The sequence below is a fragment of the Aulonocara sp. 'chitande type north' Nkhata Bay genome, linkage group LG1 (genome assembly GCF_057382095.1).
Source record: "Aulonocara sp. 'chitande type north' Nkhata Bay isolate Kocher_YH1m ecotype deep benthic linkage group LG1, A_spYH_male_GT1.1, whole genome shotgun sequence".
Taxonomy (NCBI): Eukaryota; Metazoa; Chordata; class Actinopteri; order Cichliformes; family Cichlidae; genus Aulonocara; species Aulonocara sp. 'chitande type north' Nkhata Bay.
Window position 1 is genome coordinate 23820073 of NC_141344.1, and position 17727 is coordinate 23837799.

Here is a 17727-nt window from a genome sequence, read left to right on the forward strand (position 1 = left end):
GACAATTAGTATGCTACTTTAATATTTATATTTAACCTGAAATCAAAGTATTTCTTTATTAATTAATTGAAATAAACACATTTATTACGATTAATATTATCACTGGTCAGGAGAATTGATGGCCAACTTCTAGCTTTTTAGTCCTATGATGTATATTAAAAATAACAAAATAGATAGCTGTGTCCCATAACTACTTTGACTAAATATCTGTCTACCATGAACCAAGCCAGGACTAAAAAGTCCTGAGCATCTACTTTTTAGGAGTTAATAAAAACATGGATTAATATTATAAACTTTTGAGATACATCTCTGTGTGTGTGTTGGTATAAGAGCAGATTATTATAGGAAAGTCAGCTGGTTAATTGATTTGCTGTGTTCCAGTTCTGTGTACAGTTTGATAAACAGTTACTTTGGCTTTTGTTGTATTTCCTGTTGTCCTGTTCTGTAAACTTCCATGAAATATACAAAAACGAAACATCCAAAGTTTTTTAGTGTGTTGTTTTGCAGCGAGGCAGAAGAAAAATCCCGATGATGAAGTAACTGGTTTGAATCAAAACCCAAAAATTAAACAGGGGGAAGAACAACAAGGAAGGATTTTGAACAAGGGAGCACAGACGGCATCATTATAGCCACCGGGCAAGGTGCACAGAAGCAAAGGAGGGCACCTCTGAAGGGAGGATGCAGTAAGGGAAGGAGCGGTTTCTGGCTGACACAGCTGGTTCCTGACAGAGGAAGCCCAGACTGAGGCCCAGGTCCTGCTGCGTGCTGCTGTCTGCAGCTATCACCGCAAGCAGCACTGCTGCCTGGCCTCCCCAGGGGTGTTAGCCTCAAGACAGAAAAAATAACCAAAAATAACCACACACACAGATAGTGTGACATCCAAGCACTCACTTCTCTTTTGAGCTGTTGTGGCAGGCAGGAGGAGGAGGGTTCAGATGAGAGCACAACCCCTCAGCCAGAGCCACAAGACAAGCTGACCTGCCTTTGACACTCACACACACACTCTTGATTAACTCCCACACACTCTGCTGGGGAGAAGAGAAGAGCGACTGAGAGGATCGGGTGAACCAAGAAGAAGAAAGAAATGGGGATTTACATGCAAGATGTGCCATGTTAAAGGGAACAGCGGTTAAGGACAAAGACTTACTTGTGAAAAAACAGAATACAACTACAATCTATTTCTCTTTCCTGCACGCAGGCAAGAGGCAAAGAAAAAAACACCAGAAGATTCCAGGAATACTTCAACCAGGATAAACTTATTCACTGAAGGAATGAAAGGAATATAAGGAAAGGCTGGTTGTTACTGTCTATTTCAATTTTTGGAGCCTTAAGTGAAGCTAAGTCCGTGTATGTGTACAACAGCTCAGCGGGTCACAGAATGATCCACTGGGCCCTCAAAGGCAAAACTAGAAATTGTAAAGAAACACATGGAAATCCTCAAGTGAAACTGAACGAGAACATTCAGCAGGAAAGCCTTTGGAGGTAATACTAACTTTTAGTGTTAAGTGTGCTGTTGCTGCTTCCACGGTTGAACCTGCAAGCTGCCAGTGTGCGCCAGAGAGTTTCAAAGAGCATGTCCCTCATGCTCCAAGCCTCTCACCTCTCAAATAAACAGGAAAGTCCGAACATGTCTGCTGAGGTCCATTTGGAGCGCCAGAAGAGGGCTGACCTGAGAGCTGTTCCAGCGTTTGCTCCACGTGTCCCTACCGTCACACTTATCAGCCACCGCGAGCTGAGGGATAAATTCACTGCCCACATACTCCAGCCTGGAAGCCTCGATCACAACCTGGTGGCCAGCAGCCGTTACAGATATAGCGAAGGTATGAGCTTGTCATCTTACAGGACCTTTTTTATGAAGGTCTTTTGGCATCGTGTTAATCGCGATGAGTGACGGAGGGTCCCGCAGCGGTCTGATCTGCTCATTAAGTTCAAGTGATTGACGTATAATCAGTTTGTGTTGACTTTGTGCTACATGCTATGTGGGGTTATGTGAGGTTTCTTCATCTTGCTATTTGATGACTGAAGCAAAAGGATTCAAGGTTAGAAGGGCATCAAAACATGGCCTTTTTTGGCCTGTTTTATAACAAATAAAACTGGTGTTAAATTGCTCTCTTAACGCTTTGTCTTTTGTCTGCGTGCCCCCCCCCCCCCCCCCCCGCTTCCCCCCCATTTCTTCATATTACCAGTCTAGATTGAATAAACTTGTCCTTGTTGTTACCAAGCCCAGTGGAGCACATTTATCCTGTGGGCGCTGGAAAGGAAAAGGAAAGAGGTTTTTAGAGCTTTTGGTGGTTGGGTGGGTGAGCCGGGGGTGTCTTCCTCTGGGCTTCCCCAAGCAGCTAAAAGGAACAGAACCAGATTCTGGAGTTTCACTGTTGAGCTTTAATGGTTTCATAATACACATGAAGGTCAAAAATGGTGAATGACAGATGGACAGGTTTAAGAGAGCAGACAGCTGAGGAATACATGAAAAGACATGTGAGGTTAAAAAAAAAAAGTAAAAAGAGAAAAAAATGTAATTGATTCATAAAGAAGTGAAAACACTGCCTTTAGGTATAAAAATGAAAACCTTCACTTAAATCAGCGAAGGGTTTGAAGAGAGAGATGCATTAAGAATCAGACATTAAAAGCCTAATTTTATAGACTCTAAATATGTAGAAACGGTAAGCCAGTGCGAGGACTAATACCCAACGTGGTGAATTACCTGCAGCGCATACCGTCTCTTGGCAGTAATGAGCTTTGTGAACGTTGCAGCGATAAGGCCTCTATAATTAGGCTTAGTCATAAGCATCCCCCCCTGTAATTCAGTGATAAAAACCCAGTAGAACTCCAGCGTTGGTGCTCCAGCCCATTCATCACACACACACATGCACACATGTGTAGACTGAGAAAAACAAAATGTGCCATTGAGAACTATAAACACAGCTCTTTGTCTCATGTAGTTTACCTGATGTAACTGTGTGTGCGTGCGTGTGTGTGTGTGGTGGTGGGGGGGTACAGTCCGGTAACATGTTCTCACTGTATGGAGAAGCGGGAGTAAAGTATGTGTTCATGCATGTACATATGTGTGTGTGTGTGTGTGTGTGTGTGTGTGTGAGGGAGAGGTGTTGTGAGCCACAGCATAGGCTTCCTGTGAGGGAGCAGATGTCGCAGAGCTCAGGCACAGCTGCGACAGGCGATAACCGCGGTGGCAAGAATATGTCGGCATGCTGGCTCTTCTCCCTGGGTCTTATCAGTCGCACACAGCATACAGACTCACACATACACACAGACGCACACTCATATAGACACTGTACAATAAGGAACTGCCACCCAGCGCTCGCACAACCTCGCAGCAGGCCCAGATAGAGCCAGTAAGGCAGTGAGAGAGATGGAGAGAGGAAGAAGAAAAGCAGCAAGGACTAAATCAAGGGTCTTTGATGAAAAAGGTGCAGAGAATCCCTAACAAAGCCTTGGCTCATGTCTGCTGTATCATAGACTTTGTAATTTTGTGCCAACTCTAATCCTCTATAGCTATGAAGAGGCTATTCTTTACAATTTTCTTTGACAAAAACAGGCATCTCACCAGTAATAAGTTTCGTATAAATACATAAGCACATAACTTTGTTGCTTTCTTTGTTATCCGGCTTGCCAAAGACCTGTTTGCACGATTAGTCATCTAACATAGACTCTAAATAAAGCTTTTTAATTACGCTTCATAATAGTCATTTTAAATAGTTAATTAAAACGTTTTACTGTCACTGTCAACACTGAAATACTCATTAATAGAATAATGAGTAATACTAATAACTGTATTATAAATCATGTGTGAGCCGCCACGTGTTTGTTAAGTTGCAGCTGATGTTTATAAAACTTTTTACACGGTAATAAATACTATGTGTACACCCACCGGCTATTTCATTAGTTACACCTGTTCTGCTTCTCTGTAAAGTGTAAATATAATCAGTCAATCATATGGTAGAAACTCAGTGCATCTAGGTTTGTGGAAATGGTCTAGATAACCTGCTGAAGTTCAAACCGAGCATCATAATAGGGAAAAAAAATGATTTAAATGACTTGGAACAGGGAATGGTTGTTTCTGCCAGATGGGCTGGTCTGAGGATTTCACAAATTCTTGTTCTCCTGGGATTTAACCTCGGTTTTGAGCCCAGAGAAAGACAACAGTAGTTCAAATAACTACTCGTTACAGCAAAGGCATGCAGAGCATCTCTGCATACCTTGATTCAAATCTTTAAGCAGACACAGAACGCCACAGTGATCAAAACCTGTCATCTGAGAACGGGAAACTGATGCTACAGTTTACACTGACCCCCTTAATATCAAATGACCACTATTAAACTCAGCTTCACAGCTTAAATGAATACTGCTGCTGGCCATGTCTAACCTTTTATGACCACAGTGTGCCCATCTTTTGACGGCTGCTTCCAGCGGGATAATCCACTGGGTTACAAAACTCAAATCATCTCAAACTGGTTTCTTGAACATGAGTTCACTGTACTCAACTGGCCTCCACAGTCACCAGATCTCAGTCCAACAGAGCACTGTTAGGGTGTAGTGGAGCGGGAGACTCATCGTGTATGTCAAGCTGATAAATCTGCAGCAACCGTGTTATGACAATCTGGACCAAAATCTCTGAGGACTGCACGAGGCTACGGGTGACTAGAGGCTTTAATAATAATCTTATTGATTGTCAAAAGCAAACTAGGTATTGACTAAAGCTTAATTAACTATCCATTTACAGTTTTGACTTTAGGATTGGAAAATCAACCACATGTGCTTTTGTTTAGTTTTAAGTCTGTGGATCAGTTTATCTTTTGTCCTCCTTCTTTGTAAATGCTTGGTCTTGCGGTTTCGCCATGTCACTCTTTCTTAGAAGTCCAGCTTACATAATTGTTATCGCATCTAGAACTACGGGACATATTTTGTAATAGTATTTTGAAACTTCATCTACATGAAAAATATACCATCGGCTGTGTGCACTTATCCATTGCTTAATGATTACATCACTGGATTTCCAGCAGAGATATGAGAAAATAAATGTGGAATGGATGATCAAAAATGTTGGAAAAACATGGACGCTGATAGTGATGCAAGAAGAGGTAAAAGTACTGAGTAAACAAGGAGTGGAAAAAAGTGAGATGTGTGTGTGTGTGTGTGTGTGTGTGTGTGTGTGTGTGTGTGTGTGTGTGTGTGTGTGTGTGTGTGTGTGTGTGTGTGTGAAAGAGAGAGAGAGAGCAGTAGAGCAGTTATCCTCTTTATTTCCTCAGTACCAGCTTTGTGGTTTCTATGAGGAACAGATGTTCACAACTTGATACAGCGCCTCATCCCCCTCTACTCACTATCTCCAGTGCCAGCACCACCAACTGTCTGCTTCCACACAAACACACACACACACACACACACACACACACACACACACACACACACACACACACACACACACACACATATTGTCTCTTGGGAAACACAGACATACTTAGCACTGACTTTTTCATGTGAACGTATGGGACGCGTTCACCTGCCTGCAGACATTTTACTGGCTGTTGTCCGTCCCCCCTCGCCTCGCTCAGGCTGCATATCCTGCTCTTGAGTCAACACTTGATTTGATCAGATGTCACTTCCTCTTTTGTAAGTTTGCACTTCTCTTGGTCAGATATGACCACGTGTACACATAGCCTAGCACTCTGGTTAAAGAAAACTTCATGCCAGCGTGTAAGTCCTCTGAAGCCATATTTGGTTGTAACACTATGAATGAAACACATCCCTGCGATACTCGTGCCAAATTTCACCATCTGAAATGCAGAATTTAACCAAAGCACATAGAGTGGGTAATTAATCAGCTTCATTGCATATGCTGGAGCATCTACAGTAATGCCGTAATAGATAGTACTCTTATTAGTTGAAGATGACAATACTGGAAATGAAGTACTTGGTCCAAGAGCATGGATTGAATTTACGATTCCCATCATGCCTGGATGATTCAAACAGGCGATACTTTCCTGCTTGATTGCAAACAAAATGTCAGGGGGTCTATGGGTGCAATTTGTAAAAGCAGCATTCCGCCGTGTGTGCTTGAGTGGGTGGGTCAATGATCCGTTACACCACGCCATATTACAGGAAGACTCTCTCTTTCATAATATGATGGAGCAGCAGGAGGACCTGCACACATTTAAGATGCTGGAATACAAAGTGAGAGATAAACATCCCGTTAAGTGCTTTATCAAAGAAAATAGAGTTTAAAGTACACGAGTCATATTCACAAACGATGCATGTGACTCAGAGGAGAGGAGGCTCGGTATGATTCTAATCGTTTCTATCAAACAGCATAACTCGGTGCAGTTCCCCCCCCCCCCCCCCCCCCCCCGTTCTTTTGATCAAAATGTGCCTACACTGGTGACATTAATGGTAGCTCCACGAACGTGTGGTCTGTTGAACGCGCACGACAGAGGAAAGGATAGCAGAAGGGAGAAGAGCGCAGGGACACAATGGGTCTAGCGTTCCTTTCAGCCGGCTCAGGGCCTTATCTCCTTTCAACACACTAGCCTGTGACTGCCACTATAGGAAAGGATTTACAATGTGCAAGAGGAGGAAATGCTGCAAAACTTCTCTCTTTCTTTCTTGCTTTTAGTCTGACACACACAAACAGAAATAGTCATTTCCAAAGCAGCACAATGACCGAACTGAGTTCTTCTGTCTCAGTTTGTGCTCAACTACCCAGAAGATGCTGCCAACATAATAGAATCCAGAGCAATGGTTGGAAGGTGGAGGGTGGGGGTGTTTGTGGTGTGACAGGGAGATAGAGAGTGAAAAGGCGGGGAAGACAAAGCTGTTTTTGTCATTAATGCCATCAAAGGGACTTCCAGTCACAGTATTATGCCACAGAGAGTTCATCGAGGCGAGTTCCCACCTTGCGTGAGTGTGTTTCATTGTGCAGTTTATCGGGCTGGCCACATGGAGTGTCAGAGCTAACCCGGTGACCGCTCAACAAAAGGCCAAATTAAGAGGAGTGAGAGGCTGTCGTACAGGGAGGCTGACAGGTTGACTGACGCTGTTCCCGAAGAGAATAGCATCCTGTCAATCTCCGAGCTGTCACCTTGACAGGAATCCTTTCTTTGGATGCAACCCCCATCGCCTACCTTTCTGTCACTCAGGGCCACACAGAGACACACATATCTCTTCCTTTCTCAGTATTCTGCAGAGAGCAAATAAGTCACCAATGGTGCGCACACACACTGCAACATGCATGTATACAGAGCTGCTTTAGGGCCAAAACTCTGAAGTTTAGCGCTAGCTACCCAGTCTGTGGGAGATTCACCCTTGTAATGTCCCATGCATCAGTTTATGTGTGTAATCTTGCGGTGTATTTCTCCTGCTTTTGTTGGTTTGATCACATTTGCAGCAACAGCTTGATCAGATATTGTGGCTTGAAGAAAAAAAAGAACATTGGCACCTGGTGCTGACGTTACCTGAAGTTATTGCCTCTCATCAGCCGTGCAGGGAACTGTTCCAGTCAGAGAGGAACGGGGCTTCCCCCCCTGCGCACTTGCTCACATTATTTAATCAGCAGTGGAGGGCTTTTTCAGAAGTCTCCATACGACGGCAGCATTTGCGTTCAGTGCTGGCGAAGGCTGGTGAGACTGGAGTCAGGGCACAGCAGCTGTCTGTGTGTACTTTACAAGCTGGTTCTGTTTGTTCTGTCGACGCAGAAGGGGTCAGAAGGGTGTCAGCTTTGTCTTCTGTCCCCTTCCATGGCTATGTGTGTCTGTTGGAGGGAGAGAGGGCAGGTGGGTGGGGCAAAGAGACTAACAGACCAGTGTGGACAGGTGGAGGATTCTCACTATAGAGGAGGCAGATGTACTGTACCTGCCTTTTTTGCTGTCGCTCTTTGTGTATCTCTGTCTGCCTATCCAGTGTATTTGTTTACCTATTTAGGACAATGCATTCATATTACTTTATATATTTATGGGTACTTAATATTATTGTTTTCAGATTTAAAAGAAACCTAAAAATAAAACTGCGTTTTCTAAATAAATAAATGAAAAAGTTTGGGATTGCTGATCCGGAGAGCAGAACATCTTCTTGCTTCTGGAAACTTCCGATGGACATTTTTCACCGTTTAAACTGCTGAAATTTTATTGACGTGCTAATGAATTGATTAAAAAAAAAAGACAGATTAGTCCATTTAAAATAATTGTTATTTTTTTGAATTGTCATTCGTCATCCTCGGACAGATGTTACATCAAATGAGAAGGATTAAAGGCTGAAGCAGTCATCATTCATGAATCCATTGCAAAGTGGGAATACTAATGTTGCCACGTGTGATCGCAGTTGAAACAAGTATATGGGTGGGAAGATATGGGGCACATTTATAGAGCTCTTTTACAAGACGAATCGTCCTGCTATCCTTCTTTACAACAATCCACTGACTTGACTATTAAGGACAACACTTGAACATAAAGGGAAACTGTCACTTTTACGAGACGCGTTGCGTTTATTGGCGTATGGTCACATGCCGACAGACGCATTCTTTTGCATTCATTCAGTTCTCAGAAAGCTTGTGGTTCCCCCCCCAAGTGTTAAAGTAAATATAATCTGCCTTCCTTGTCGTCCCCTCGTCCTGATATGAGGAAACAGCGGCCCCCACGGGCAGACAGCGGGACGGTAAAAGAGTTGTATTTCACTCAGTCTCAGAGCTTTTGGATTCGAGCTGTTTAGCTTCTAAAAAAAACTTCTAAAAAAATATATAGGTAGGAAAGGATAGGCTATATATTACAAACCATACAGCCATATAATGTCATTACGATACATCTTCATCCAGCTTATTATTATTCATTTTTGCCTGCATTTTATTGGAGAACTGCAGATGTGGGTTTTTTTAGCAAGGTTTTACTGGTTAAATCGCATATTTTTAATAACTTTGGACAAATGCGGGGTTTACAATGTGCAATGTTGGATCTTTTTCAATTTAGAAAGGATTCCTGCACAATAGCTGCCAGCTCTCGCCTATGATGGTACCCGAGAGAGAGAGGGAGAGAGAGAGAGAGGGAGGGAGAGAGAGAGGTTAGGAGCTCCAGATGGTGTTTAAACGCAGACAGAAGGCTACAGCGAGGACAGAGAGAGAGAGGAGGAGGAGGAGAGAGCCGCGGTTACTGCGCACAGTGGCCCCGCCAGCTCCACTCATCAGTGAAGAAGACAAAACAAGTCTGCAAATCCCAAATTGTGAATCCAAAGGAAAATAAACCGTCAGATCTGCTCAGCCGAATGTGATTTTCTTTTTTGGAAGTGAAGCTTTTTTTTTTTTTTTTTTTTTTTTGCGTTCCTCTTTTTTTTTCTTTAAAGACCACAACACTGAAAGACAGCGCGTCGGAGAAGTGCCGTACTGAGAAGCGTGGTGGTGGAGCAGCCTGTCCACGGGCTGTAGGGTGACTGTGTGCTTAAACATTTTTAAAAGAGACAGAAAAAGAAGAAGGTCACTTCGTTTCGTCGGATGTACAAGGAGTCGCTCCTGACACCACGGACTGTGGCTTAACTGTGAAGTTAAAAAAGGAGGGTTTTAAAGTTGTAACAGGAGGAATAATAGACGCACCCTGCCGAACAGAGGATCCGCATCTTTATAATTTCGGGGGGGGTTTGCCTGGGAGATGCGATGATTTCTGCAGTAGCGACAGGTTAATAGTTTTGTTCGCTTTAAAAAAAATATATATAGATAGATAGATATATTTGGGGTTTTTTGCAGGTGAAACTCGGCTGTGTTTTTCCTTCTTCGATCTGGGATGGTTAAAATGAGCAAGAGTGCGGATTTACATGCCTGGGACAAATTCTGATTTTTGCTTTAAAAGAAAAAAACAAAAACAACAACTCAGACTGCAAAAACCAAAGACATCAATCTGCTTAAAGATCCAAGAGCTCTGGCTGTGATTTTATTTATACGTTTTTCGATATAACTGAGAAGTGAAATACCTCATAATTTATTAAACCTGGAAAGTCAAGACCCCCTACTGAACACCCAAAGGAAAGTTAAACCGTCTGTTTTTTCCTGCTAGACTCTCGCTCTTTCCTCTCAATATTTCAAAGACAGAAAAATAAGGAATAAGACCGCGACAAAGCTTTATTATTATTATTATTATTATTTTCAAATGATGAGGATTGAGATGACATATAAAAATCGGTTTTAGAAACTATTTGGTGTGGATTATCTCCGCTACTGTTACCTCAGCTTGACCTCGACCTTCATAAAGTAAGTACAACCTGCAAAAGTCAGTTTTGAGTGAAACTACGGCAAAACGCCTTTAAAAAAACATGTCTATTATTATTTTTATTGGCATGCATTATTTTTAATTCCCCTTTCGATGTTTTCAATGGAAAAGCTTTAAATACTAAAATATTTCAAGTGTAAACTTTCACATTATTGTAAGCATTCAATGTTTTGTGTGAAGGTGAAGATCAGGATACTGGATAACCTTTGCTTTTGCCTTTTTTTGTCGCTTTGCGTGTTATGATGTCTTTAGATGGTTACTGCTGGGCCACTGTAGGATGTTGCCTTGTAAATATAATTGAATTGAATAACACTGGTAACAAGAGACAGTTACAGGGGCAGGAAAAAGTGACTCTAATAATATTATTGTTGCTATTAATATCAGTAGTGCTATATGAACTTTTCTCTTTTCCTGTACTTTTAATTCTTTAGAGCTGAGATTAGACATAAAAAGACAGAGACACTGAAAGACAGAGCAAGGGGAGGTCATGAGTTGTTCGCCACATGAGTCTGTGCTACACATCAAAGTGATGCTGAGACAAAGTGGTGACACAAAATCTTTGGTCTCTGTGAATTTGGTCTGGATGAAGGCAATGGGTGTGAAGGGATACATTTAGGCATTTACCCTTAACTGAACTGCTCGGTGCCCCAAAACAGTGTAGTGCAAGGTATGGTGTCACGAGTGTTTGTTTATGTTAAGATTTGAACAGCTTTGAGGGATAACCTTTTACGTGTCACTGCGGTGAGACCATTCTGTGGAGGCACTAGAGAAGTGGGTTATAAAGGACTGGACGGCTCATAATAACTCTTGTGAGTGTGGAGACACTCCCAGCGAAGAAAACAAGTCCAGCCAAAGGTTTCTGAGCCCCACTTGAACAGCCTCAGCAGCGCACTCTTCCGCATGCAAGTGCAACAGTAAAACACTCCGGCCATTTTCTCTGCAGGATGTGGCCCCGTGTAATTGGCCCTGGTAAATATCATCTGAATAATTGAACAGTTGATAATAGTCTTGAACAATAGATGGGAGGTTGCAGAGGTGAAACCGCAGTGCAGACACCCTGCCTCACCGCACATTATACTTCCATCACCACCAAGTGAGCATCTCGTCCTCTCTCCTTCCCAGTGCCGGCTGCCCAATCGCTCAGACCAGGAGGGCCTGCTGCATGCTAGGGCAGATGTCCCCACTTCATCATTAAGTAGCTCTCTTAAAAGGCTGGCCATTCATTATGACCCGAGCCTGCAGAGTGTTTGTTCAGTTCCCATCTACTACAGGTGCACGGATAGGATGTCTGCTGTTTTATATATACAGAGGGAAACAACCACAGGTTTTGAGTAATAGGACCACTTTTCCTCAGAAGAAAAGGCATCAAGCAAAACCACAGGCCAGTGTACTTCACTTCCATTCCCTTCAAGATGGCTTTCTCTTTTGTTTGTTATACCTCATTAGTTTATCAGTGAGTTACATATCAGGCATTCAACAGCAGAAATGGAGATGATAGAAGCCTTCAGTGTCTAACAGAGAAAAGGCTCTCGCTTATACTTTGACTTGATGCCTCAGCTTATGTGTTTGTTATATGGGTGTGTGGGCTTGTTGAGTATGTGTCTGTGTGCGTTTGTGTGTGTTAATTATTGGGATCTAAATGCAGGCAGTGCAGGTGAAACTGGCTGCCTCCTAATTAATGAGTGGAGCAGATGGCCCTGGGTGGGCGGGAGCTGCAAGCACACAGCGAGCCGGTCAGGTGGTCAGCACAACAGAGACACCTGGGCCATCACAAACAAGACAAGTCAAGCGGCTGACACAGGCCAAAGATATAAAACCTGTGTTTGCGTGTGTTTACATATCTTTCTCTAGTCAACAAACATTTATAGAAACCCTCATGCTGTAGATGTATTAGCTGAAAAATTTCAAACACAGTGTGTTGAAAAGGAAAATCGCTATTCAGCAAAGAGAAGAAGAAATAAACAAGACGAGGCGGTTTGAGAAGATGATCTTTCATTTCTTCCTCTCTTTTCTGCAAAGTTTAGTCAGTGGTACAAAAAGAAAAAAAATCGCAATCCCAGTTTTGAAGATGTTTTGATGGGTTTATGTGTGAGTGATTTCCTCATTAAACGGAGGAGCTGTGTGTACTATATCTAATTAATTAAGAAGCAAAATCTTATATGAATAACACACTATTCTTAATCAAACACTATAGCAGCAAAGTTTATGGTGAAAATAAGTTGAAGTAGTTCATATTTGTGTTGTTTGACATATGTACACTCCCCTGATTGTCTTCTTCTTTGTCATACAAGTTGTCACTCACCAGTTGCTCTGATTAGCTGATTGTAGGAAGTCACATGGCCTTGCCTTTAATTTGAGAAGATTATGCATTAATAGATAAAGAGAAAAAAACACAGCACTTATGGTTTCAGTAACTCTAAAACTGCAAATTGTACAGAAGCCAGTCACTAGTTGTTGGTTCCAGTTGTTGCAGCCCTCAGTGTATATTTGCGTGTGTTCAGACTAACAGGGGAGTTATACTGTACATCTGTGATGTAGAGAAACATCCAGCTTAGTTGACTTTTGCTCTCTGGCAGTTCTTTGCAGAACTGTTGCTCACAGCAGAGGAACAGTGTGCTTATTACACAGTTGAAGTGAGATCAGTGAGAGCGATATGAAAATTTGTGCTTTTTGTGTAAATTTATGAGAGCAAATGATGAGGTGCAGCATCTCTATAGTTTCGGTGCTGTTTATCCTGATGCACACTGGGGTAAACCAGCGTGGTTCTGGATGCCTGCTGCTCAGTCCTCTGTCTTTTGTGTGTGTGTGTGTGTTTTTGGTCGGCCGTTCTCTGGTCTGCTCCACATGTGTTTGACATTACTGTGACAAGGCTGCCCAGCCTCTCTGGGGAGATGGAGAATGTCAGAGACTAGAGTCAAGAAGCGAGCAGCTTCCCAACATCTGATGGAATGAGAAACACACTCGCTGGATGGCTGGCCTGCTGACGCCACAGCGTGGGAGCAGAGCGGTGGGTGGAGGCCAAGTAAAACCCCAATTGTGTGTTTGAAATATCACTCTTTCTCTCTTTTCCTTTTGCTTTCTCCCAAATGTGCACATATCCACTCATATTCTTAAGCGCCACAGCACACACACAGGCATATCTAGTAATAATACTGTTTTCACTGGGATTATCAGGTGTCTTTTCTCCAGCTTTCTCACAGCAGGTGAGATGCTTGAATTACTTTATCTGGAACATTCATGGTTGAAAACTCACCCTTTATAGCTAAGCATTTCTGAAAATTATTTGTTGAATTGACTCTTCAAAAATTCATCAAAATATAAAGCATTCACAAATTGCACCTTCAATTATGCATTTTTCAAACGAGGCGCATTTGTAGCTCACATAAACACCCGGTTGTGAATGCAGGTTCAAACCAGTGTCACCACAGTATGTAGCTGAAATGCTGACAGCTACAGCCAAGAAGAACAACCTTCCTCCTCCTCCCTTCCTTATCTTGTGCCCATTTCACCTCCTGCTATCCCTCCTCACCTTTTTTTACTTCCTCGCCTGGTCACTCACCTCTGACCTTCTTTTGACCCCTTTCTTTTCCTCGTCCCATTCCCACTGCTACATCTTGTCACCTCCCACCCTTTCTACTTCATTGTAGGAAATGTGCTCAGATCAGACTCTGACACAGGATACAGCTGGGCTAATCTACAGTAGCACCGAGCTGTGTTTTAATCACGCCAAGCGAACAGGCCGGCAGAGAAAATGGGAAGTGCAAATCGCCACCGCTACATGATATAATGAATCCCTCCCTTTCCTTCTGCCCCACATCGAGCCCTTTATCACAGGCGTGGGATAAACAAGCGCAAAGGAACACAGACTGAAGTTATTAAGGCCTCCACTCGAAAACACGTCCTCTCTGGACGTCTGGGGAAGTGCCGCAACGGGGCGACCGTGCAGACAGAGATTGGGAAGGAAGGCATGTCTCTCACATTTGCGCTCTCTCTCTCCCCTTACAGTATTTGTGAAATTAAAAATGTCGTTATCTCCTGGAAACAGATCCTGTGCCACACAGATGGTTCCGTCCCTCTTCAAATAGGAGGCTGAGCCACTGAGTGTGTTACCAGCTAGTTGTACAGACCTTAATCTCGACTTCAGCCTTCCTTCCTGTGCATGTCTGTCTCTCCACACACGCACACACAGGAATAGAGAAACTGTGCCCCTTCAGATAAAAGTGTTGCCCGTGTAAAGTTCTAATTTCACTTGGAAATTGATATTTCAACCTTTCAGAAAACAGATATATTTGAAGTGTAGAGAGAGGAAGGTTAGAGATTTCCTTGATATGTCAAAGAGTAGTGGTGACTTTGAGGAGCGGCGCAGTCACGTCTGCAGGGTGTAGAGGTTGTGTTTGATATTTCAATTATTGCTTCCAACAGAAATCAGCCCATCTGTAAGATTTCTGAAAACTATGTTATGTCTTTGTGGAGAAATCTATAAGTTCCTCCAGAGACCTTCAGGTAAAGAAATAAATGTGATATGAGAAAACATAAAGATGCTTTGTAGGACCACAAAGTTTGTGATATGGTGAGCTGGACCTGGTGAAAAGATCTTTTAAAAGGTTTACAGATTATTTTTGAGTCTGTGGCAGAATTTCATCTCATGAAACATAATGTTATGCATTAAATGAACTGATAATCACCTGGTAATGTTTTCACTCATATCACTTTCTCCCCTGAAACTATGATTGATTCCACAGCGTCTCTCTTTTTATGTAACATGAACGAGATGCACTTGTAATAACAGAGAAGAACAAAGCATAAGGAGACATATGAGTGGATAATTTTGTGACATATACAAGACTGAGATTATCTTCCCTGGATTAGGCTTTATTTTTTCCTAAAAAACTGTAACTTAGTAAGCATGCACTAATATAAACTATATAGATTTTGTTTCCTGTCATCTCTCCCTAGGAAGATTATACCAGTGTAAGAGTGCAGATGTTTTGTTTAAATTTACATAAATTTACACAGTTCCCTTACAGTGGCAGTTTTCCCTCCACCTTGACCATCGCATGGCATCAGGTCATCTTAATTTCCCAATTAGCTCACATAATCACCATGTTATTGGCACAGCGGGCGCTCTCCTTCTTTAGCCACTCGCTCTGTTTTTGTGGCGGCGTCCTGTAGTCGGCCTGCGTCCCAGAGGACTTGCTGGTATTTATTTCTGCAGCTTCCAGCGTGAGCTGGCTGTAGGCTAAATGGAGAAACTGTCAAAGCTTCCCTCTAACCTGTCACATAAATGTCTCCCCCCCACCCCGCCTCCGCCTCCTCTGCTGCATTCTTGTTTCTTGTGTGTCTGTGTGTGAAACCTATGGGGTCCTCCAGAATAATACAGAACACCCTCCCCGTGCCTGGCTAATGTCAGGAGCTTTTGTTACTGTGCCCGCGGGGCAAATGAAGAGGTATGAGAGCGCTGGCAGGCTGGAGAGCAGTTCAGGCTACAGACAGTTTTGTCAGCGCTGACAGCTCCATAGTGACAGAGCAGACATTTAACACAGAATGAAATGAAATACAAGACATCAAGCAGGAGAATGACTAATCTGCTGTTTGTTTTCCTATCTTAGCTGTAAGTGACAGCTCAGTGTCAGGTTTTTAACGGTGCACAAAGCATAAGAGAGAGGGGAGACACGGGGAGAAGAATAGGCAGCCGTAGTTCACGCGCTCTGTTAACACACACTCACGCAAAGAGTTTATGGCAAAGGATACACAGCGATGCTGCATTTGCTGTGATGTGTGCATGTTGCCAGGGTCAATTCTAAGTCTTTTGTGCTCCATAAATCAGCAGGCAGCAGCAGTGACGTAAGAACAAACAGAACTGCTCTCTGCTGCAGCTGGCTGGAAAGAGGGAGATACAGGAGAGAGGAATACAGAGAGGGAAAGAGAGCGCAGGACAGCAGCTGTCAGGCCTCCATCGCACACCTGTCACACAGGAAGTGAGCGCTGGCCACTGTTTCCTGGATACACCTCCTCAAACACTGCTCCTGGAAGAAATGGAAGGGGGGACATCTGCTGTGAGGGAGAGGCACGAAGGCGGCCTCTCTGATACGGTAAAACATGGATGAAGAGTAAATGCCAACCACTGTAGCAGCAGGAGAAAACAGATACAGAATTCCTCCCCCGCTGCTCCGACTGTTTTCATATCAGCTGCCTTGTAGTCATATTTGCATGTGAATGTGTGTGTCCAGTTTGCACAGTTTAGAGGATGTTTGTGTTATTGCAGAGCTCTGTGACAGACGGGTCACTGTGGAGACTCCAGCCCAACTCTCCCACAAATACACTAAGCCTGCATGCCCGAAATTTAACAGTGGGACATTCCCACGCTAGCCCCTCTCACCCGCCCCTCCAGCACCAACCCACCCCAGCCCTTCGCTCTCTCTCTTTCTCTCTCTCTCTCCTGTGACCATCATGAACTAATCCAGATGTGGTGTGGCTGCTCACAGATGTCCACATAACTCTTTGTACAAGGTGCTGCTCCTTTCTTCCTTCAGATTCTTCTCTTTCTCTGCATCTCAGCTTGCCCCAGCCTTTCACATCACCCAGATCATGGTCTCAGCCTCTGATCCGAACAGGAAGTGACATCACAGTGCTGATAATAAGGCACTTGCAGCTATTTTTCTCCCGTTTCACTTCTCCTCCTAGGCTCTAGAGTAGTTCTGTTGTGGCTGTTGTTGGTAGAATATTTCCTCTTTGTTTGTCAGGCTTGTCAGGCTGGGTCCTCAGGAGGCCCCCTTGCCCTATTCCCAGGCTGCCCTTCACGCTGCCTGTATGCAATTAACAGAGTAATTAAAAGCCTGATGAGCTAATTGGTGCTGGGTGAGCCTGCAGGTGTTTGGATCGGGGAAGTGCGCTCACCGTGAACATACTCTTTTCAAATATGTTTTGTCTTTTGGTTTTATTCCCATTGAAGTGAAATATGAAGCTGATATTGGTCGGCCATTAAAGAAATCGGTACTAGATGCTCAAGATGATCGATAAGGCGGTAACGTGATTTCTCAATAGAATTTATTTACTGAATCCTGTTACCTAAAACAAAATCAGATGCCTAGGTAGATGCTGTGTTTACGCTTCCACTTTACTGTGATACCAATCTTGACTCCATACATTCCACAAAAAATGTTTTCTGCTTCAGCAAAACTGGATTTTACACGAGTGCACTCGTTGCAAGGATGAATTATGTCACTTTTGAGGAAGCCCAATAACTGGGCTCATCAGAAAGTGAAGACAACAGAAAGTCTTATCCGATGATGTTGGCTGCCTGGGGCTGAGCTCTCCGCTGGCAAAATTAGGTGCATGGCTGACAGGATGAGGGGAATAAATGATGTAGATGAGCAAAAACAAACAACAGTTTTCATGCACGGCAGAAGCTACATGTAGATTTTTCTGCTTTTGTTTGTCTGCCTGCCTGCTTTGCTGGTCCATTCCTAGA

The 17727-nt window shown here is 43.3% G+C and overlaps 1 protein-coding gene across 9 annotated transcripts in view; it reads left to right on the top strand.

Annotated features, from left to right (window-relative positions):
- Positions 1–500: 500 nt before the first annotated feature.
- cbfa2t3 (CBFA2/RUNX1 partner transcriptional co-repressor 3) overlaps positions 501–17727 on the top strand; it is a 44713-nt gene continuing 27486 nt past the window's right edge. For 4 of the 9 annotated variants that reach the window (XM_086289259.1, XM_086289277.1, XM_086289294.1 and 1 more), the window contains exon 1: positions 503–1820. In XM_086289259.1, coding sequence (XP_086145385.1) covers positions 1574–1820 — 247 coding nt within the window. In that variant the 5' untranslated portion in view covers positions 503–1573. Of the gene's footprint in view, positions 1821–9091; positions 10238–17727 lie in introns of those variants that run through there. The other 5 variants (XM_086289322.1, XM_086289267.1, XM_086289285.1 and 2 more) reach the window with 5 other exon arrangements.